Source organism: Papilio machaon, chromosome 28, assembly GCF_912999745.1.
Source record: "Papilio machaon chromosome 28, ilPapMach1.1, whole genome shotgun sequence".
Classification (NCBI taxonomy): domain Eukaryota; kingdom Metazoa; phylum Arthropoda; class Insecta; order Lepidoptera; family Papilionidae; genus Papilio; species Papilio machaon.
This window is the reverse complement of record NC_060013.1, coordinates 1319976-1344762: the sequence shown is the minus strand read 5'-3', so window position 1 is coordinate 1344762 and position 24787 is coordinate 1319976. Positions and strand designations below refer to the sequence as shown.

The following is a 24787-nucleotide window of genomic DNA, read 5'->3' as shown; positions in this document are numbered from 1 at the left end:
GATTATTACAGTCGCTTCGTAACCACCGTCGCTAACTCTGACCTGTTTCATCTGGATGGATACCAGGAGTTCATAAATGATGTGGAGCTGAATGTGGATTTATACCAACTGGCTATTGATGTAAAAAGTTTGTTATTTTTACCTACACTTGATCTTCTTCTTCTCAGCCACGTAACGCCTATTTTAAATGCGAATGTTTAGATGGTTGGATGTATGTTTAATAGAAGGTATCTCCGGAACCGCTCTACGGATCTTTAAGAAATTTGGCATAGACGTAGAACATGGTCTGGAAGTAACAAATAGGCTACAAATTAAGTTTTTTTTTTATTCCATGCAGACGGAGTCGCGGGACAACTAATATTGGTATAAATTGTTTAAAAAATAAATTTTAATTTATCTACCCCAACTTGAACCATTACTTGACTAGACCCAATTAGATTCGACCTTTGTTAGTTTTATATTTAGGTGTTACCAGAACAACAAGTGAAGACGACATGGTCGCGGGAGATCACCGCCAAATGGACACCGGTGATGACGGAGGCCGGTATCTGTTACGTCATCAACTCCGTAGCAACTGCAGATGTCGCTATGTGAGTCTTAGGAACGTAACTTTGTGGGGTAGACAGAGATAGAATTAACTATTGACTTGATCGCTTTTAAATCTTGTTTGGATCCATTTTTCGATCAAACCGACGTATAAAGTTACATCAGAGATGTATATCCCATCTACTAGAGATTGAGATCCCATATTAAAAAAAAACATTCGTCAAAAGGATCTATTTTGATTGCCGAAAAAGCTCAGCAACCACAGCCCATAGACATCCGCAATTTCAAATACGTAGCCTACCTCTATCGACGGAAGAGGAGACACACAGAAAGAGAATCTTATCATAAAGAGATAGAGGACTTAGGCCAGTACCACACTCATCAGACGAAAGTAATAATTTCTTCCACTTCACACCTGTCTTCTGTGTGTTTACAGAAATACAACAAGCATAACATCAGAGCCACTCACATGTAAATATTCTTCTCTAAGCTGTTATGTCATGTTTGAATCACCGAAACCAATTGATGTGAGTACAGAGTTAGACAATCTGAACCGGTACAAATAGTTCGTTACCGCAAAATTACAGAAAATGATTTTTTTTTTGTTTTTAGCTGCCTTGTCTGTTAGTTTCTATACCCAAGTACATCTTACTAATATTATATACTAGCTGTCGCCCACAACTCAGCGCGGATTTAAAAAAAACTTAATAAGTAGTCTATGTGTTCTTCCAGACTATGTTCTATATTTGTGATAAATTTTATCAAGATCCTTTTAGCCATTCCGGAGATACCTTCAAACTAAACAAATATCCATCCAACTAAACTTTCACATCTTACTCTTACTAATATTATAAATGCGAATGTTTAGATCAGTGTTTTTCAAAGTAGGCGATAACGCCCCCTAGGGGGCGTTTAAAACCTAGAGGGGGGCGTTAAGGAGCTCAAAAAATGGGGGGCATTGAAATTAATTAAAGTTATAAAATTGTGGTTTTTAAGTTTTAAGGCTGAATAAAAATTAGGGTTCTCTGAAATATAATTGATTTTCAAAGGGGGCGGTGAAAGAAATAAGTTTGACAATCACTGGTTTAGATGGTTGGATGGAGATGTTATAAGGTATCTCCAGAACAGCTCAACTGATCTTGGTGAAATTTGGCACAGATATAGAACATAGTCTGGAAAAACACATAGTCTACTTATTAAGTTTTTAATTCCGCACAGACGTAGTCGCGGGGGACAGCTAGTTAGTATCTGACAAAACGAACCGCGTTTACAGCGTCTTTCGTATCAAGTCATAAAAGTTTCACTATATGAAGTTAAAAGAAATGAATGAATGACTTGACTATATTCGTAGATCTATGTTCATTCACCGTATGATATAATGGATCTAACAACTCTTGTATCTCGGACCTTCCTCACTCTGAACCGTATCACTGAACTGAGCGTAATGGAGACACGAACTGGTAGAGAAGTGAGGAGTCTTCGTCCTCAGCGAAGAAGATGTTTGTACAATGATGAACCTGTGGGGAAGGATAGACAGGTAAGTCAGCTTATACACGTCCCCACTCAAGTTAGTAACTATGTTTGCACCTACTCAATGACCTAAGCTTGACTTCATACACATCTTTGAATACTGTCTCAAAAATATTTTTGTTAATAGATTAATTAAAACACTAAATGTTAAGTGAAGCTTACCACGACACATTAGTGAAAACCGCATATAATTAGGTCAATCCGTTTATGAAATTAACTCACACAAACTAACAGACAAACTGACAAAAATAATCACAATCGTTGTTTTGATTTCTAAATATATTTTAATATAATAAAGCGTAAACACACACTTCTGTATAACGCATAATCTAAGCAATCACTGCATGTTTTTTAATTATTAATTATGTAATAAAAAGCTCTATACTTATGATACGCATTAGGTTATATATTTTCACGCCATTAAACTTAGGGGGTGAGTAAATTTAAATATAACGAGAGAAAGGGGCAAAAACTGCCAGCCAATAATTGCACAGATTTAGGGTTGCCATGGTAACGGTTATTCTCAACCAATGGCGACGACCTTCGTTGTCATTTAAAGACATTTGCAATGGAAAGTTTTACGCAATGTAAAGTTTTTCTGTGTTACAAAAATGAACGGAATTTCTTATGTATAAAAAGATACGGGAATAGTCTTTGATAAAGACCTCTTTTAGTATTTTTTTCTTATATATTCTTGACACACCGACAGTTATACAAATCTTGTATTAATAATGTATTAAATTTCGCAGGTATATAGTACAAATACTTGTCGACTTTCCTGTCGTATTAAACTCGCAATACAGTTGTGTGGATGTCGACCTTACTATTACTTCTATGCTGGTAGTTATTTATTTACATTTATCTAGAAGTGTGGACCTAGCATGCATATTTGTGACAATCGCTTATCGTATCGTTTTCGACAAAAAATTAATGTGCACCAAAAACCTCGTACTAAGTTAACATATTTACTAATATTATAAATGCGAATGTTTAGATAGATGGATGGATAGACATAGAACATAGTCAGGGAAAACATAAAGGCTACTAAGTTTTTTTAATTCCGCGCGAATGGAATAGCGGACAGCGGACGACAGCTAGTATTCGAATATAATCTTAAGTTCTTATTCGCGTTTTGTTTGTAAATTTAAATTGATATCAACGCCATCTGTTATTAATTTTTAATCCAAGATTTTCTCAAATCATCATAGATGTCGTTTTAAAAATTAACTCTTGGTTAAAACTTCTGCAATGAAATTTGAACTTTGTTTTTAGCCGACTTCAAAAAGAAGGAGGTTATCAATTCGACTGTATTTTGTTGTAGTTATTTTCTTGTTATTCAATCGAAAATAGACATAAAAGGAATAATAAGTAAATCATTAAGTGACACATATTTTTTGTTTTTGGAACGAAGTTCCTTTTTGCGCGTTGTGAACGGGGGCTAGACGGAAAAAAATCTTACGAAACGTTGTCACGACACTTTTTGCTATAGTAAGTATGTTAACGACGAATGAGCGCTACTTCACCATGGCAACGACGTGACAATATATAACGAAAATTCATAGAAATAAAATGTACTTCTTGTGAAGACTTAAGTTTTTTATTCATAGAAAATAAACATTGGTTCCTTCACTAATTAATCGAAAGGAACTTCGTTCCATCCGGGTGTCCCTTGACGCCTCTCAAGTTTTTTTTATTCAGACTAAAAGGATACGTATTAAATATAAATAATTAAAAAAATCGAGATAAAGAGCGTCGGTGGAGGGGCTCAAGCACTGGCAATCTGCAGGTCCTGGGTTCGAATCCCGCCATGTACCAATATGTTTTCGATTTATTATATGTAGCATTCCTACGTTGAAACAAAACATGTTGCAACCTGCACATATCTGAGAAGAAATTCAAATGGGTGAAGTCAACCCCTCACTGGACCAACGTGGTTGACTATATCCTAATCGCCCCTAACTTAGGGTAGGCTCCGAGCCCCTCAGTGGGGACGTATAGTGAGCTGATGATGAATTAAAAAATTAACTGACACATTTTAAATATGTATACCAATAAAAGGCATGTACAAATTACATCAGACAAATTTGAAATACTTACTATATTACATTTGAAAAGTATATTTTAGGGTTTTTCAATTCTGGTTCGAATTATTTTTTACTAGCTGTGCCCGCGACTTCGTCCGCGTGAAATACTGTCTTCGGGCAGCATTTTTTTAGGCTCACTATTTTACTCAACCGACTTTAAAATATTATATAAATAGAATTTCATATTTATTTATATTAAATAAGCAGCCTTAGAAAGAAGTTTCAAGTTTCTAACTGTAAAAATGACGATAATTCCATACAAACTTTCACCCCCACTTTCAACTCCTTACAACCCCCTTTTCGCGTTAAAATGTAGCCTACGTCTTTCCTCAGTTTCTAGACTAAATATTGGTAAGGGTAACAGTAAAACATATTAAACAAAACATTCACCAAAATCTCACATATTGCCAAACAAAATTTCATCCCCTATTGTTATTTAGCACCCTTGGGGGTAAAATTTATACAACAATTTAATTTCATATTTATTTATCTATATCAAATTAACAGCCTTAAAAATAAGTTTCAAGCTTCTAACTGTAAAAATGACGATAATTCCATACAAATTTTCACCCCCACTTTCAACCCCCTTTCGCATTAAAATATAGTCTATGTCCTTCCTCAGGCTCTAGACTATCTGTGTACAAAATTTCATTTAAATCGGTTCAGTAGTTTTGGCGTGAAAGCGAGACAGACAGACAGACAGACAGACAGACAGACAGAGTTACTTTCGCATTTATAATATTAGTAAGGATTTTTATATAAATTAAAGCTTAATTGGATTTTATTTCATACGTTAAATTGGTAAATTTTGTCGCCAACGTCCATACCACGTTGAATACACCGGTTCTCGTCCGATCACCGAAGTTAAGCAACGTCGGGCGCGGTCAGTACTTGGATGGGTGACCGCCTGGGAACACCGCGTGATGTTGGCTTTTTGTTAATTTTTTTTTTTTTTAAATAATATTACAATCGTTGTTATTTGTCTCACGACGTAGAAGGTCCCAACTAAAATAATAACGAAAAGAGATAGATACAACTGCATTCTTTGTGACACAGATGCGACGAAAACAGTTATATCTAAAAATAATTATTTATAGTGCCGTCAGAGTTTTGTTTTGTTTCATTATGGACATCATTTTTAAGCACACTAACAGTTCCAAACATATTCCTCATAAATTTACTTTGTTGAAATTATCTCTATAACCAACACATAGTGGTGTTTTAAAAAAATTATATCCTTTAATGTAAAAAATATGAAAATGGGACAATATCTAATATATAAAATTCTCGTGTCACGGGGTTCGAACTTGAACTCCTCCGAAACGGCTTGACCGCTTCTCATGAAATTTTGTGAGCACATTGAGTAGGTCTGAAAATCGGCCAACATCTATTTTTCATACCCCCCCCCCCCCCATTTTTTTTTTTTAACTGCGCGCGGACGGAGTCGCGGGCGACATCTAGTCTAATATATAAAATTCTCGTGTCACGGGGTTCAAACTTGAACTCCTCCGAAACGGCTTGACCGATTCTCATGAAATTTTGTGAGCACATTGAGTAGGTCTGAAAATCGGCCAACATCTATTTTTCATACCCCCCCCCCATTTTTTTTTTAACTGCGCGCGGACGGAGTCGCGGACGAAAGCTAGTTATAGTACATTATTTGTTGAGTGAAGAATTATGTATCCCATCTCTTTTGGAGACAAGGAGTTTGCATTCTGCCAAAGAGGTGGCATACTGGCCACCAACACCTTTGCCTTTTGTAAAAAGAAAAAGATAGACAAAAAAAATAGTAAGAGAATAACGCGCGGGAAATTAACAACGGAATGTAGTAATTATTAGAGTTTAATAGAATTTTAGTGTAGATTTAACGAATAAAAAGTATTTTTTGGCTGCCGTGCTGGTGTATTAATAATAATTTTACAAATTCTGATACGATGACGATTGTCACAAATAGGTATATGTGCTACGCCCACAAAGAGATATTCTTAGTAAAAAAATACGACAAATGGGGAGATTACTACATCGCAGTCTTTTTGGGGTTAAAAAGGGTTAGGTAAAACTGTGTAATAATTTGAATCCTATTTAGTTTACTTAAAGTTATGTAACTCTATTCACGCTTGATGTCTTGTATTAGAGGGCAAGCCGTGCGACCCGGCCGGCATGTGGTGTCTGGCAGGTCACGGACCGCAACTTGCCAACTTTGGCGGAATGCGTTGTAGTTGCAATCAGCAGTGTGTTGATGCTGTGTTCAGAGAGATATCTATTGTGGATCAACTCTGGTAATATATTTCAATCTATACTTATCCATACATTGGTACACAAAACTCTATACATGTCTTTTTTTTATAAGAGAAAGGGGCAAACGAGCAGCGGGAACACTAAGGTGTTCATCGACGCCCATGGACATCTGCAATACCAGAGGAATCGCAGATGCGTTGCCGGCCTTTGAGATGGTGATACGCTCGCTTCTTGAAGGACCCTAAGTGGTAGCGGTTTGGAAATACCGCCGAGGACAGACCATTCCACAACGTGGCGGTACGCGGTAGAAAGCTACGCGAGAACAGTTGTGAATTGCCAGGCATCGAGCCATCGTCTATCAGCCGTCATATCTGAATTCAGTCCGTTCATAAACATGTCCTCATTCACACAATCCATACATAATTTCTTTGGTTTTCTATCTTTGTAGCCATCCATGTTTAATGTTCAATTTCGTAATATTTATACTAGGGATCGGGGACCGTTCCAGAATCGTGCAGCCGTTAGGTTCACAGTACAAGCACCAAGAACGAGATATACAAGAGAGATAGTGTTCCATTTCGAAGATCTGGTCGGTAAGTGTACAAAAGTAATTTATATACTTTTAATTATTAATTTAAAAAGTGATTAACTTATTAGTTATCCGAAATGTTGTCAATACAACTTTCTCCTTTATACTAATACTAGCTGTCGCCCGCAAGTCAAAAAATAATAAGTAATCTATGTGTTCTTCCAGACTATGTTCTATATCTGTGCCAAATTTCATCAAGATTTGTTGAGGCGTTCCGGAGATATCTTCAAACAAACATCCATCTAAACATTCGCATTTATAATATTAGTAAAATTAATGAATCCTTCTTATTTTCAGTCTCATTCGGTGGAGCTGCTGGTCTCTTTTTAGGAGCTAGTTTTATTAGTTTTGTTGAAATCTTTTATTTTATTCTGGAAAAAATCATTAAAGCCATATTCCAGAAAAAAAAGTAATAAAAACATAATGGTTAGTATTGAATTTGAATTAAATTGGAAACTTTTGCTGTCTTTTTTTATAAAGGAATGAAAACAGAGGCCATTGGAATACGCCGAAATAGTGAAACAACCGCTGCTTATACACATCTGCAAATGCAGAAACGTTGCTTACTTTTAATCGACTGAGAAGGGGAAGCACAGAAAAAGGACATATCCCTTTTCACCTTTAAAATACTACCTCCATCAAATCCACTTTACCTTCCTATCCTTTCGTTGTAAGAAAAGAGTGGGAAGGGACAAAGGACTCACATTAGGTATCCACCATGCACACTTAAGACGAAAAACAAAATTGCTTCTATTACACGTTAGTCTTCTTTGTGATCGTGATATACCTGCTGAGTCTACTTCGTGCAGCAGATTGTCGTTGCTAGCGTCTACCACTTCTTCAGTCCTTGACCTTGTCCTATTTACTTGGGGTCGGCCTTCCTCGTTTTCATTCTCCAATTAGCACGATCTTCCGCTTCGTCTGGTGTTAAAAGAGCACTTTTCAGGTCTTTTTGAATCGTTGTCAACAAAGTGGCGCGTGGTCGTCCACGTGTACGTTTTGTCGTAGGCATATATAGGGCAAGCTTTATCATATGATCGTCTGGGCGGCTTGGATGTGGCCGTACCACCGCAGACGTTTTTTTCAATTTAGCCGCTAGCTGCTAACTGCTAGCGTCTACCACTGTTAAATAAAAATTTAATATTTGTATATATTGTTTATTATTAACAGGTTGAAGCATCCCAGTTTCAAAATCGATATAGAATTGAGGTTAATTCTAGATAGATCGATCGGAAATTCAGTTCCGTTTAAATTAGTCACTGAAGTCACAAAACAAAGTCACGTCACCGGATATTTGGAATGGAATTTTCATTAGAATTTGAATCATTTACTAACAAATTTCAATCCTCAAATATACATATCTTTCACAATTAATATACTATAGAAAAATCAACCTTATCACTAAAGTAATAAAATCGATAATCATTTTATCAAATCTTTCATAACCTTATATATGATATTGAATAGCTTAGTATGTCGATGATATCATTGTCCAACAAAAATATGACTTCAATCAAGCAGTCATCTTGCAAATAATTTTCAATCAATTTACTATCTTATCTGATTGTTTTAAAGTCTAATTTCCCTTGTTATTTTTCAATAACGTGCAATCAGGCGTGGCTAAGTATACACTGTACAAATAAGTCATTGATTGATATCATTTCTAGGAAACCTTGGTTCTTATCAACTGATAAACGTCGACCGTTAAATTTTATAGCTGTACTAGGTATCGACCACGATTCCGTCCATGCGAAGTTTAAAAAAGAAACTAATAAGTAGCCTATATGTTCTTCCAGACTATGCTCTACATGTATGCAAAATTTTAGCAAGATCCGTTGAGATTTTTTGGAGATACCTTCAAACAAACATCCATCTAACCATCGAAACATTCGCATTTATAATATTAGTACAGTACCATGATTACTACCAGACATCTACACTTAAGATGTCTTTTACTGACCACATAGACTCTGAGACAAAATTAAATCAATTCAAATGACTCAAATAGAAGTACATACTCAAAATTAAAAGTATAACCTAGAAAATGAAAGAACCAATCTTCTGAGTACGGATTAAAAATATAAAATCCTAAGATAGAATTCATAGATCATAAACAAAATATTTTTTTATTTAATTTCATTGTTTTTTTATTACGTCTATGCATTTGTTATATCAAAATAAATATTTTTTTTCGCACCGATACTACTTTACGTTGTTGTATTTTGACCAAATGTCAAATGAGGTCACATAAAAATCGTCCACCTATAATGAGAAGAAAATTACAAAAGTTTTTTAAATCCTCATTTATTATTTTAAGCCGAACTATTTTGTTATTTGTACTTACTTAAGAATTTATTAATAAATGTTAATCATGGTGTATTAAATATAAGTTTTAATTGTGGTGTAAAATTTCGATTTTGACTTATTGATGAGGAAACATTATTGGTCCAAATACGATACCTTGTGGTACACCATACTGCAATTTGTTCAGTCGTGCCCTTATCATCTTATCAAAGCAAGATATCGCCCACCTTTACTCTGAATTTCGAAATATTGATAAGATATAAACGCAAATGCTATGCGATATTTTTAAATAACTATAACATATAGGGCTAGCGTATCAAACGCTACAGTTAGAACGGTGTTTTTTTCAAGCGTGGCGTTAGGACATTTTGTCCTATAGTGGTTCTCTTTTTTTTGTGGAAGTGCTCAAGAATGGGTTTAAAGGAATTATTATTTGTTTTCCTGATCAGCAGTGTAACGGGACAAATTCGTAAGTTATATAATTATTAATAATGCGGATTTAGATATACATTGCGGTAGATTTCATATCTGCAAGTCCTCTATAGCATGGACGTTATCACCTCGGTATTCGGTCTAGTATAAAAAATACTTTTATTATAGCTCTTTTCGCTTTTGTAGCATTTAAAAAATGCAGATTTTGAAAACGTTTTCTTGTAGATTGAATTAATTATATACACTAGATAACAGTACGAAATTATTGTTCAGTTTAATTTAGACAGAGGCTTGGACTTTCCTATCTAGTTAGTAACGCACATTTTAATGCAAACAGATGTCCCGAGATATTCTAAGATTTGAGAACATGTTATGAGATATGTTTCGAAAAAAATTTACGAAACACACAATTTAAATCTCTCCCAAATAGATGTTTCTTTAATTAATAATGTTAAATGGTCAAAACTAATGACAGTCGAACCTGGATGAGCGAGAGCCCAAAGAATCGAGATATTTTTCTCAATGATAGAAGTTTTTCTCTAACCCGAGTTTCGAACAATGACTCTCACTTATAGAGGTTACTCGTTTATCCTGGTTCGACTATATTAACGTACAAAGTCAATCTTATCTTTTAAGTGTTTGATATTGTAAAACATAATTATCTCTTGATATTGTACTTATATTTTGACCTCAAAACTTTATGCGATGACTTCTACGTAAATATTCGTAGGTTTAAAATACAGAACAGAATTTTAAAATACGATCAATTACGACCCAAATAAACTAAACATACGATAGACAACAGAAATCGTAACAATGATAGAATCCGCAATAACATCCGTTTCAAATCATCCAGCTCGACCTGTGTAATACCTTGCCCATACAGAAAGAAAGAAAGATAAAAAGACGCGCCGCACTTACGGCGCTTTAGCATTTAACAATTATAAGTTACTCCTGTATATATTTTAAAACAAAATGTAAGTAAATGAAAATAACTAAATAAAACAAATTGAGAGTAATATAAATATGTATGATATAGATACATAAATGGATTTCTTTAGAAGACACGCCTCAAGTGATAGCAATTCCGCGCTTCGTCTGATGAGTGTGCATGACAGAGATCTAATATTATGTGTAACATTAAATTCAAATAAAACATTCTACGGTGCAGGAAAACATGCAACCTGCACATATCTGTGAAGATATTTAAAGATATATGTGAAGTCAATCAGCACTGGTCAGCATGGTTTACTATGGCCTTGTCACGCCTAACTTGTTAGCCTCCGAGCCCCTCAGTGTGGACGTATAGCTGATGATGATGATTCTATGATGTCAAAGAATTTTTAAAATTAAACCAAAACTTTAAGGTTTTCCAAACCTTCTCCCACAATCATACGTCAGTGGAATAAGGACAAGTAAATGATAGTGAAAAAATTTTTGAAATAGACTCAATAATTTTCTAAAACTTATCATTAACATATAGGTAGGGCATTTGTTTGAAAGTCATATGACGATTGTAGATAATAAATAATTTATATAATACTTGTAATGTATTTCAAGATATCAATACAAGATTATCAAAAATGATAGTACCTCAGAAGTATATGATCACTACCTAACGACAAAAACTTAAACTTTAGTTCTAATTAATTATTAGTGTATTTTAGTTTATAATGTATTTTTTTTTAATATCAAAAACCAGTTTTTGAGACGGCTAAACTACCACTTGGATTCGCCGCAATAGCGAGGCGACCGTTGCCCATAAACATCCGCAAATGCAGATGCGTTGCCTATCTTTAATCAACGGAGAAGTTGACGCACAGAAAGAGGATATTTCTCCTTTCTATGCTTCCCCTCTTCCGCCAAATCCACTTCCCCTTCCCATCCTTTCCAAATAAGAAAAGGGTGGGAAGAACTAAAATTAGGCATTCGACACTACACTCATCAAACGAAACGCGGAATTGCTTCCACTTCACTCCTGTCTTTTGTGTGGTCATGGTATTACACCGGTCGAGCCGGCTCATTCGTGCTCACAACAAATATTGTTGTTGTGGGATCTACCACGATAAATTCAATTTTAAGATAATGATCCCAAGTAGGATTGGCGACAGGCAGGCGGCCCGGCCGTAAAAAATAATCTTTAAGGTTTATAAAACTTTTGCGCTGACCCCACGTGAGTGGAAAAAGGCCTTTAAGATGATGGATATATTTTGAGATAGTTTACTTTTTGAGGGGAAATTCGACTATATTGGTGTAAGTTTACACTCGCTAGTAACTATTGCTGATCTAAGATTAAAGCTATATTTTTTGCTGACATATAGATGTGTCACTATAGTGAGCAAAACGCAGTTTCTCTACCAATCAATTGGGACGTTATTATTAAATTTGATACATATGAGGAAGGTGTTATTTGAAGGTATTAAAATTATAAGCACCGAACATGTTTATGACAATTTTTTTCATTTTTTTTAACCATTTCTTTATCATATTCATTTCATGTTGAGAATTTGTAGTAAAACAAATTAACTTAATTTACAGACAGGGTCTGTATATCGACATCAAATCCAGTTCTCTGCCAGAGTCTAGACAAAGATGGCAGTCGAGCTGTCTGTCAACCGGTTGAATCAAGGTAACTGTAGCCGCCATTTTTTCAAGACATTGGAAATTTATAGAAAGGATAAAGCGTTTAAAATGAAACTACTAAAATCACTACTTGTTACTTAATAAACCAAAAACCCCGAACGACTTTCCTAAGACACTCAGAAAAAGAATACGAATCGAGTTGTCTATGGAATTGAAATACATGATAAGTTAAACCGACAAGGATATCTGATTCGGTAGACATAAGCCAAACTAAATTATGACTGCTCATTAACGCCCTCCTATCAATGTCCAAAAATATCACAAGATCCTCTTTATACTGTAACTGTCACAAAATTTTCTATGTCTAAGTATGTTTAATATTATATATTCTGCCAGAATTAACCATGACAGCAGGACCTTACAATGGTTCAGATAATCTTGTTTGAATATAAATTATAATAGCGCAATGGCGCCTAACTGTCAATGTCAAAATCGTGTCACAAGATTGCCTTTTTGTACTGTAGCTGTCAGTTTCTATATCCATGTAGGTTTTATATTTTCTGACAAAACTAACCGCGATAGCAGCGCCTCTTACCTGTTCAGATATTCTTGTTTGAATACACATGCGCACGTACTTTTTTTTTAAAGTCAGTCGGATATCTTTCAGAATTGACTGTGCACTACGGCTAGCTCGTAACTCAGTCGATGTTGGAGTTTTCTCTGAGGAAGAGATGATGTTGCTGTCTCAGATGCAGCCCAACGACAACAGAGTGGTGGCCACTATTAGAGATGTTAACAGACAAGGTATGTACCAACCTGTAAACTTCAAAACATCAAATTCCATACATGGCGGCCATTATAATATTTATTCGCTTTGTTTCTTTGGACTTCTTTAGTCCCTTTATTGGAAATTTACCACGAGATATCTTTACAAATACATAAGAGTACACTATTTAAATAATAACGAACTTTCCAGAGCCATACGCTTTCGAAGCAGTAGCCATTGTACCCAACAGTCACACCGGAGGTCTGGAAGGTCTACGCGGAGGTAACTACTGTCACCCAGGCTTCGATGAGGCGGAGGTGCGCTGGTCACCTCGTGTCTTGAAAACTTTTGAACGTGTGGTTAGTATCTTCACATTGTATTAGTACACTAGCTGTCTCCCGCGACTCCGTCCATGCGAATTTAAAAAAAAATTAATAAGTAACCTGTGTTCTTCCAGACTATGTTCTGTATATGTATGATCCCGGCGTTGTCGTTATACTTGTGTGTTTAGTACATTCTGTTTACAGTTGCCAATTTATAGATGGCGTTAGTATCGAATTAGATCGCAGTAGCGTTATATTTGAATTTATAGTAGTTGTGTAACAAATTATTTTGATCTAGGTTGCCCGTACTGATCGTTGCCCCGACGCTAATATGGCTGGCAAGACCGCTGAGGAATTGGAATTGGAAACTCTGAGCCAGTTTTTCCCCAGAGCCTGCAGGCCAGGACCTTGGAGTGCAAACACCACAGTCGATACTAACTTAAGTAAGACACTATTTATAAGGTGTAATAGTGAAATCTGATTTTAAAATCCAATAAATGTGCTCGAAGGACCATCTTTTTACCAATCTTTTACATATAGCAAAATAATGATAAGATTTCCATTACTGGTGTAAAACAAGGAACAAAACTTGAACTCCTATCATACTTACATGTCATCATCGTCTTCCTGTCTTTGTCCCAATCACGTAGGGTCAGTTTTCATACTCCAGATCGATCTATCTTCCGTCATCTCAGTCAATTCTTCCTTGGTTATGTCACCTCATAACATGCCCATAGTATCATCATCATCAGCTCACTATACGTCCCCACCGAGGGGCTCGGAGCCTACCCCAAGTTAGGGGTGACTAGGCCATAGTCAACCACGCTGGCCAAGTGCGGGTTGGTTGACTTCATACATATCAATGAATTTCTTCTCAGATATGTGCAGCATCACGATGTTTTCCTTCACCGTAAGAACGTCGGATAAATGTACATATGTAAATCGAAAATCGAAAAACACATTGGTACATGGCGGGATTCGAACCCAGGACCTGCAGATTGCAAGTCAAGTGCTTAACCCCTGAGCCACCGACGCTCTTAGTATACTTTGACAAAACTTTTTCACAGAGGGTAGATTCTCATCTCTATGTTCTCTATGCGGAGAGAACAGCGGATGTTCAGGGTACACTTTAGACATGGGTGTGAACGTGGCCGGAGTCTCCAACACAAACAGACATATTCAGGCACTGGAATGTCTGCGCAGGAGTGGCAATAACAGCGTCGCTTATGTCGCATGGCAACACGTTAGAGAATACTTCACTGTAAGTATCGTTACAACTCTTCACTTTTGTCTTTTTTTAGATCTTAAGGTGAACGAACAAGCGGTCAACTGAATTAAAGACATCCGCAATTGCAGATTAGTTATAGATGTTTTGACTGAAGATGGATATACAGAAAGAAGATATTTACCCTTCTTATACGTCCCCTGTAAAGTCTATTTTCACTTCCCATCCTTTCCTTATAAGAAAAGGAGGGGATGGGAAAGGTGACTAAAGTTAGATCTCCGATACGCACACTCACGACAGTAAACGGAATTGTTTCCACTCGATACCTTCTGTGTGATTTCGATTTCACTGAACGAGGTCCATTTGTGCAACAAATGATGTTGCTGGCGTCTACCACCGTCTGAATATGTAAAGGTCTGCTCGAAGGACCAAAACCTAATTCTCTACTTTTAAGTACCGTTATTTTACTTATCAGAAACCTAATTAAAAATTGCTTAACAGAATATCTATGCAAAATTCGGCTCGAAGGACCAAAATTTGATTTCAAATAAAAAAAAACTGTATATTTTATGTAAAATTAACTATGAAATTAACTTATATCATAACGAAATATTTGCGCTCCTTCACAATTGGGATGATAAGATCTTGTACAGTTTGATACTGCTTCTATTGTCATCTCAAATCTCTCAAAAGGTATGAAAGGGATCACACTATATTATTCATCTTCCAGTCTCGCAACCCTCAAGACGCAGAGCAGTACTCTTTACTATGCGAAGATGGCACCCTTAGCCCCCTCACACCTGATGTGCTCAGCGCCCTCACCTCGCCCTGCGCCTTCGTACGTCAGCCCTGGAGCGCCATCGTCGCCACCTCGTAAGTATACACACAGAAACTGTCATCCTCTCCTCTGTCAAATCCTCATCCCCTTCCCATCCTAATAAAAAAAGAGAAATATAGTTTGGTCTTCGGTATATACACTCATCAGAAATGCGAAATTTCTTCCATTTGTCTTTGAAATTATTTTTTTTAATCCTACCCCCTCTCACATACACACACACACACACACACAAAATATTTATATATGTATATCTACTAGGTCGATAGCATCAACAGTACAAGCCAGCATGCGGTCCTGGTGGCCTAATGGTGCCAACCCGGGTGGTAACAATTGGCAGGCGATACTATTCAGTGGCATTATCGGTGGCACCAATGCACGTGTCATATTTGATGACACCTTACCCTCGCCGGCGAACTATACCTCAGCTGGTATGTGAAATCTTTAAATTTTTGTTATTTGAATTATGTGAAAGAGCCATTTATTATCAACTAATTGTCGCCTGCGACTCCGTCCGTGCGAAGTAAAAAAAAATTTGTTTAGTAGTCTATGTGTTCCAGACTATGTTCTACATTTGTGACAAATTTTAGCAAGATCTGTTTATCTGTACAAGAAATACCCAATACTAAACATCCATCCATCCATATTGTGTGGCAATAAATGTTTTTTTCGCCGACTTCAAAAAGAAGGAGGTTATCAATTCAACTGAATTTTTTTTTCTTATTTTTTTATGTGTGTTACCGCGAATCTCCGCCCCTGGTGGTCCGATTTTGATAAAAATTATTTTAATCGAAAGGAAGTGCTTGCAGATGGATCCCATTTTTTTTTTTTAATAACTATAAGACTAGTAGATTTTTGACAATTTGCTTGTCAAAATCTTCGTTAGAAAAGTAGCTACGATTTTAAAGATGGCGGAACTATACACTTGACATGTAGTCGCTATACTTGTACTGGTCGAATAGACTACTCGCGTCGGCGATTCAACATTAAGTACGAAGCGCAACGCGATTTTCACAACGCAACCATACAATATTAGTTTTCACGATTTAAATTGCTTGTGTACGAAGACTTTTAGGATATTTCTAGTTAGTTTTTATTATCAATTTCCAGTTCGCAACATAACTAGTATAGATGGGACTACCAGTTGTCTGCCACCACGTCGTTGGTGCACGATATCTGCACAGGAGCATACAAAATGTACGTGGGTTCGCTCCGCCGCTTACACATTGGGAATCGAACCCACGGTGTCCTGTCAACAGCGCACCAACACGTTTGAATGCCTGCAGGATATTAAAGAAGAACGAGCTGATTTTATCGCCACTCCTGCTAACTACGGATATATATCTAGACAGTAAGTAGTCTTAACATCTTTAAAAAACTAAATTAAAAACACTTTTCTTTCGGACTTTTTCAGGGTAGAAAATAATAGCCTATAACATAGCCGCAAGTTATGTAGCCGTATGCTATTGTATAGAAGTTATTCTGAATATTCAATTTGGTGTTAGGTTAGGATTTCTAATGTTAGGTTAGATTTGGTCCTTCGTAAATTCTTAAGAAAAACCGATTTACTATTGTATTTATATTCAACTAGCTATCGCCCGAGATTCCACCCGCGCGGAATTAAAAAAAAACTCCATGCCAAATTTCAGCGAGATCCATCCATCAAACATCCATCCATCTAAACATTCGCATTTTCAATTTAGTAAGACTAGTTGTCTTTGGTTGTTCCAAATTGAACCATATTTCGTAAGAAAAGAAGTTTCTTCATCTATATATATAAAAGAAAGTCGTGTTAGTTACACTATTTATAACTCAAGATCGGTCGAACTGATTTAGCTGAAAATTGATGTTGAGGTAGCTTAGAACTAGGAGACGGACATAGGAACTTTTTTATCTTGTGTGCATTTTTTAATTACGCGCGGACGGAGTCGCGGGTAAAAGCTAGTTTATCATTAAAAACAGCTCCAATCCAAATTGAACTGTATCTTCGCATTTTTCCGTTCGCGGTATTTCCTCAATAAGAAGTACAATGTTTTCGTTTCACGTATTATTTCAGACACTATCAACTATCAGCTCTCAAATTAGTTCAGAATACGCGCTCAGATCCGGCCGCGTTCTCTCGCGTTGTTGCACTTATAAAGGACTCTGCAAAGGAAGACATCACCCGCTTCGAAAACTTGAGAAATAAGAAAGCTTGCTTCCCGGAGTATGGTGGAATTGGTGAGTTTTAGGATAAAGATCTTTTCTATCTTTTATCTGTAAAAGGAAAAAAGGTAGGAAAAGAATAAGTTGTTTAACAGATGTTTCTAAGAAAGCATACAAAGAAACAAAACTCAGATCATTAGCTTTTAGTTTACACTTTATCGTTAGTTATTTGAAAGCTAAAAAAGCTAAAGCTAAAATTTTATAGTCGGTACTTGGACTTTGCTTAGATTAATTTTACGAGTTTGAAATTTATAGTCATAAAATGTCTACATTTGATCTAGATTAATAAAAATAAAATATGCTAAACGGACAATAAATCTGCCAAATTTTTTATAAAATATGCTAAATTGGCAACACTGACAATATCTCAGCACAGAACGACTCTAAGCAAATGCTAAGTTTGTCGTAAGATAAGTCTAAGTACGGACTATAAATTTCAATTTAAAGCATTTGACTATTTGCAGCCTAAACTATTTTCTTTCCTGAAGTGTTTTTGTACTTAATAACTGCATTTCTATCAGCGTACATGGCGTTTGTGAATGCTGCGCAAGAGCGCGGTGTTTTGAGCTCATCAGAGTGCGATTACGCGCGCGTTGTTGGAGAATTTTTCAATGGCACTTGTGCTCCCGGCGCCATTGATGCAACCCACGCCATTTCTGAATCATCGGTAACTAGTTTTAATTAGTTTTTACACACAGAATTGTTTAATTGTACTTTAAAAAAAGTTTAACTCATTATAGGTCCCCATTATGAGTCACTGATTTTTTATGTTAAAATGTATAATGTACTAATTTTTGCCCAAGACTTCGTCCGCGTAGAATTAAATAAAAAACATAAGTAGCTTATGTGTTCTACCAGACTATGTTCTACATCTGTGACAAATTTCATCAAGATCCGTTGAGCCGTTCTGGAGATACATTCAAACAAACATCCATACATACATCCATCCAGTCGCATTTATAATATTAGTAAGATAAGATTTTATATGTTAATTAATTGTTATTTTTCTTACAGACTTTCGACGCCACTACTCTTTGTTCAGTTTGCAAGCCAACTGTCACTATTGCTGAAACTAACTGTAAGTACTAGAACTAAGGTCTTTCTTATAGGGCTAAAACTCTATCAACGCCCTGGGCGAGATTTCTATGACGCCCTCTTTTTTATCATACCTTTACCATAATAAGGTTATATGAGACTGTGTACTCCTGTGACGTCCCTTTCTATCCGCCCTGGGCGGTCGCCCAAACGCCCTATTCTAACGCCGGCTCTGGCTGTAGTTGAATTCAATGGAAATAACAAATTATAACAAAACTGTCTAAATTTATCTTTATAAGTCTGTAATTACAGACTTATTAAAAATAGACATATTTGTATTCTTCTTAACAAAAAAAATCCAAAATAAATTCATAGACAATAAATGGCAAAATGAAATTTTTCTACATGTTCCTATATACAGAGTGTTCATACAATTCCTTACAATATAAAGGATGTTTTGAAATCGTCTATATACTGCTCGGATATAATGTGATATTCAGCAAAAAACCTATAAACAGGATGTTTAAAATCCCTAATATACAAGATGTTCATAAATCTAAATACAGGGTATTAACAAATATAAATACAAGGTGTTCACTAATCTAATTACAGGATGTTCAAAAACCTGAATACAGGGTGTTCAAAAACCTGAATACAGGATGTTCAAAAACCTGAATACAGGATGTTCAAAAACCTGAATACAGGATGTTCAAAAACCTGAATACAGGATGTTCAAAAACCTGAATACAGGGTGTTCAAAAATCTGAATACAGGGTGTTCAAAAACCTGAATACAGGATGTTCAAAAACCTGAATACAGGTGTTCAAAAACCTGAATACAGGATGTTCAAAAACCTGAATACAGGATGTTAAAAAACCTGAATACAGGGTGTTCAAAAATCTGAATACAGGGTGTTCACAAATCTAAATACAGGATGTTTACAAATCTAAATACAGGGTGTTCACAAATCTAAATACAGGGTGTTCACAAATCTAAATACAGGGTGTTCACAAATCTAAATACAGGGTGTTCACAAATCTAAATACAGGGTGTTCACAAATCTAAATACAGGGTGTTCACAAATCTAAATACAGGGTGTTCACAAATCTAAATACAGGGTGTTCACAAATCTAAATACAGGGTGTTCACAAATCTAAATACAGGGTGTTCACAAATCTAAATACAGGGTGTTCACAAATCTAAATACAGGGTGTTCACAAATCTAAATACAGGATTAAGATTAATCTAAGTTCAATGATTCAATTGTAATATTTTATTAATTATCTATAATATTTATTAACAGTTACCTGCGCGTACGACTACACCAACATGTACTACGGCAACAACGGCTCATTGTCGTGTCTCGCCGACCCGGAGACAGATGTCGCCTTTGTTGAGATGCAGAACATTAACTGTAAGTTGTTCTAGTCTAGTTTTATTTTTCTGAAAAATCTGTGAATTTTAACTGAATTGATACATATTTCTCATTGGATTTGAAATAACAAGACAATATGTATCGATATGAATGTTGCTGTAGTCAAAATTATATTTGATAAAGGAGGGGACTCATAGGAAGGGGAAATATACTTTTTCTGTGCGTCTCCTCCTCTGGCGATTGAAGGTAGACAACGCATCTGCAATTACGGATGTCTATGGACAGCGGACACTTCGTTATTTTGTCGAATTCATGTGACCTCTTGCTCGTAAATATTTAATGACTCCAAATACAGTAAAGATATTTTTTTTTCAACAATGTTAATTAATTTTTTTTATATTTTCCCAGCGCAATTATCATCACTCGGTCTCCAAGGGTCTCAATTCCGTGCCCTATGTCGTAACAACACTTTAGCTGTCACTAACGGCACTTTAGGCATCGATCAAGCCTGTCTGCTTGCTTATGTTGTTGATTCTGAGTTACTAGCTAGAAGGTAAGCATATTGAATTATAATTTCTAAGTTTTTTTCCTTTTTAGGAATAGCGCCATCTTTTGTTAGACCCTTGAACATTTGAAATAGCGCCATCTTTTGACAACTATTTTAAACGGAGATTGTACAATTTATTGCTTGGAAGTGGTATCTATAGCGTAGAGGAATTTTGTGTGGTTGACTTATGATAAATCTATGTGTTTCTGCATGGTATATATTTTTGTGAAAATTGTATGATTTTTGTAAAAATATGTATTAAATGAATTTGAATTTGAATAACTTCATAAAGCGCCATCTTTTGTCAACCATCTGAAACTCTTAACAAAATTTTAGATTGCTAAAAACTTTTTTGACCTTTTAAATTCTAACTAAAAAATACTAATTTTTGTGATATTTATGATAATCTTTACCAATTACTGAAGTAAGAGATATCTTTCTATTTCTTTATTTTTGAAGACTGTAGTAAAATCTGTTTTTTTTAATCCTTGTTGTTTATGAATGTCAGATTCGAAACCACGACCTCATACTCCAATTTACCCAGTTAGCAAACTTTATTTACGGTGGTCAAATTTTTAAGCTAATCGTTTTTCACAGATCGGACCCCTTACTAAACAGTCTGAGCGTCCTTTTAGACAATCTAGATCAATATTTCGGCTACAACGCAGCATCCGGCACACAACATATAAACTTAGAAATGTATTCCGCATTCGATGGTATAAATGATTTACTTTTCAAAAACACAGCCGTCGGTTTATCCGAACCATCGACAGAAACCGCCAACGAACCAGCGAGGAATTACATAGAGTTGTTTAAGCACTTAGATGCTTGTACCAGTGTTGCCCCACCTTCATTAGCAAATGCAGCGCGTAACTACTCTATGATAACTCTATTCCTTTTGACAGCTCTTACGCGCGTTTTCGTATTTTAAACTGTCAAAAGTTTTTGTATAATAAAAATGTTTTTTAGTGTTTTTAAATAGTTTTTATAATGTGTTAAGTTAATAAAATACAGAAAAACAGTTCCGTAATATTCCTAATGATTCATTTTTTATAGTAATAAAATAAAGATTGAATATTACATTGTAAGTGCTCCGTCTTTTCAAAATTAAAAATTTGTTGTTATGCAGCATTTCGTGACATTTGACTGTTTTAGACTATTGTAATAAGTACTTAATATCACGTAATTTATTACTAGTTTGTAAAAATGTGTGCCAAATGTTTTTAATACCAGTGTGCGTGATTTCTTTTTTTTTTTCAAATATATATTCTTTTTGTAAATGTTGTTTCAATTGAAAATATAAGATGTCGGTACGTATTTAATACCCTTAATTTCCACTGTATTAAATATTTATGAATATTATGCCATGCTAGAATTTTGGTTTCTTTCACATTTTCAACCATATAAGGGTTCATACGCATTATGCGGTTGATGCGGTTGCGAATTCGGCCAGCCGAACGCGGGCAACAGCATTCGCAGCCGCAATGTACGGTTGGAAAACCGTTGATATTTGCGGTTATATCGAGCCATTTCAAAGATGGATGAAGAAGTTGCAGCTATTTACTATATTTACACACATAATTTGATATTGTTTCGTCAGCTGCATTACGGCTACTTACATAAAGCACACAAACCCTTAAAGATAATTTAGCATACCAATGGTGAAAGAATATTTGAAATTGATTCAGTAATTTTCGAGTTTATTGTTACAGAAATACAAAATAAATGTTAAAAATATTGGGATATATATAAAAAAAGAAAATCCAATAATATACAAACAATTTTTTATTTAATACAATATTTATAAAATATTATTTTCCTAAATTAATTTAAGTTATAAATTAAAACAATGAGGTGTTTATATGACCATTTCACATTAAACATAAATCCATACAATTTTTTCACAAACAGTATTTAACTGAACACCTCAATTTAACATTAAATCTTTAATCAATTAATTTACAATCTTAAATACCACTCAAAGTTGTCTACTGAGCTCTAAGGGGAACCCTTAGTGTATAAATCTTATAAATATATCATAAGGTAGAACTCTCGACAACTCTGTGTGACAGTATAACAGATAAATAAACTATAGATGAAGTGTTAAGTTTGACAGTTTTGTAAATGAGGCTTCCGGAGGCCTTTTTTTTGCTTTATTTTTGTGTTTCTGAAATATGTATCTATAGGTTATATATATCTATTAAAACAATAATTCATTTACTAATTTATTTTTTATTTAATAATTTACAATTTAAACCTAAATGTAATTAAACTAATTATTTTTATCAAGTACTATAACTGATTATAAACTTAAATGTTACATCTAAAAGTGAATATAATTTAAGAAAAATTGCTTAATTTTCGTTATTAATCAAGGAAATTCTAGATAAAATTACTTAAACTAGATAAATTTACAATTCATAAACTAAACTATTTTTTTTTTAAATTAAAAATCCATATTCGAACTTTATATAAAATATTAGAGAACTAAACAATGTTTCATTGTTAAACATAACAAATATCAACCACATTTACCGGTGAAATACCACGACCACACAGAAGACAGACGTCAAGTGGAAGCAATTCCGTGTACAGTCTGATGAGTGTGGTGATGGAGGACTAATTTTTGTCCTCTTCCCCTTCCCACACTTTTTTTTATCAGGAAAGGATGGGAAGGGAAAGTGAATTTGGCAGGAGGGGACGCATAGGAAGGAGAAATATCCTCAATCTGTGCGTCCCCTTCTCTGTTAATTAAAGGTAGGCAATGCATCTGCATTTGCGGATGTCTATGGGCAACGGTCGCCTCGCTGTTTCGGCGAATCCAGGTGGCCGTTTGCTCGTTTGCAATCTTTTCATAAAAAAAAATTTAGGATAAAAAGTATATTGCTTGCAATCCATAGATGGAGTGTTTTATACAAGTTTCAATGTCTTAATTTAATTTTCCGCCCTTACTTTTGTGCTCTGGATTAATAAAGGATTAGTATCTATGACTGTTTTTAGTATATTTTTTATAATTATAGTCAATCTGGAAATAAAAATTGATATATACGAGGCATTTAACTAGCTATTTCAACTCAAAGATTAAGCAATTTGCTGTCATCTTTCATGACATGAGTCAATTATTTTGAAAACCAATAAAACCTTTGAAAAAAAAATTAAAGTGACAACGACAGCTTGTGTCAAATTCGACTGCTGTATAAAACTTTCGCAAATATTACGTTCCCATTTTGTGGAACAACATCTCTTTGATTTATTCTAAAAATGTCAGACAAAGAATGTAAAAGTACGTCAGAATCTGAATCTTCGAGTTCGTCATCTTCATCTACGTTAGTGACTTATTGTGCAGAAAAATCTGACTCGGATACTGAGAAAGAGCCGGATTGCGATGCGGAAAAATCTGAATCAGATTGCGCTCAAGAGAAATCTGAGACAGATTGCGCTGAAAAGACAAAATCAGAAACAGAATGGAAAATTAAGATACACATACCTCCAAGGGCGAAATGCAATACCAAAACTCAAACTTACATAGAAAGTAATAAAGCAGATTGTGACACGGAAAAGACTGAGATTATGAAAAAAGACTGTACAAAGAAAGAATTTACAAATTCAAATACACAGACTGATGAAATAGCACTGGATGAATCAGCTATTTCATGTACAATTGAGTCGGAAACAGCTGATGATAAAAGGGCAGATTTTTATAACGCAGTTAGTCAACATTGGGATGGATGAAAATTAATAAAACCAATTGATTATCATAAGAGAAAGTCTAAAATGATTTGAGAGACGAGATCAGAATTGAATAGAGATTTGTGTGATTTTCCGGAGCCTGTTAACAGCTGTAACTAAGTATGCACATTTTTACGATGCTTGGGAGTATAACCAACATATAAATGGGGACCAAAACATAAAAAATATTATAATTTGAATATATACCACAAAATATATAAAAAGAAATGTATAATATAGTATTTAATACTAATTAATAAATAATAAAACAAACATATAGTGGCACAAAATTATTATTATTAGAAACCAACAGTTAAAGTTAAAATTGCAACTGTCACTCTATAAATGGAACAAATATTTTACTTTTGTTTGTTAATGCGGCTATTGATGTTTATCATCATCAGCTCACAATACATCCGCACTGAGGGGCTCGGAACCCCA

At 35.0% G+C, this 24787-nt stretch overlaps 2 protein-coding genes, 1 long non-coding RNA gene and 1 other non-coding gene across 4 annotated transcripts; all 4 read left to right on the top strand.

Moving 5' to 3' along the window:
* Nucleotides 1–4973: 4973 nt before the first annotated feature.
* Nucleotides 4974–5092, top strand: LOC123722687. Its single transcript, XR_006756541.1, has one exon. It is a non-coding gene; the product is annotated as a 5S ribosomal RNA (ribosomal RNA).
* Nucleotides 5093–6174: 1082 nt separating this feature from the next.
* LOC123722684 lies at nucleotides 6175–6984 on the top strand. The gene is made up of 3 exons (XR_006756539.1): nucleotides 6175–6213; nucleotides 6295–6439; nucleotides 6888–6984. It is a non-coding gene; the product is annotated as an uncharacterized LOC123722684 (long non-coding RNA).
* Nucleotides 6985–9550: 2566 nt separating this feature from the next.
* Nucleotides 9551–21707, top strand: LOC106710424 (transferrin). The gene is made up of 15 exons (XM_045684957.1): nucleotides 9551–9760; nucleotides 12262–12352; nucleotides 12974–13110; nucleotides 13283–13431; nucleotides 13694–13838; nucleotides 14463–14656; nucleotides 15351–15493; nucleotides 15717–15886; nucleotides 16566–16806; nucleotides 17512–17675; nucleotides 18182–18327; nucleotides 18675–18738; nucleotides 19999–20109; nucleotides 20479–20623; nucleotides 21215–21707. The coding sequence occupies exons 1-15, from the start codon at nucleotides 9703–9705 to the stop codon at nucleotides 21546–21548; spliced, it is 2292 nt and encodes a 763-aa protein (XP_045540913.1). The 5' UTR covers nucleotides 9551–9702; the 3' UTR covers nucleotides 21549–21707.
* A 2171-nt stretch (nucleotides 21708–23878) lies between these two features.
* Nucleotides 23879–24349, top strand: LOC123722585 (nuclear localization sequence-binding protein-like). The gene has a single exon (XM_045684849.1). The coding sequence runs from the start codon at nucleotides 23879–23881 to the stop codon at nucleotides 24347–24349; it is 471 nt and encodes a 156-aa protein (XP_045540805.1).
* The last annotated feature ends 438 nt before the right edge of the window (nucleotides 24350–24787 follow it).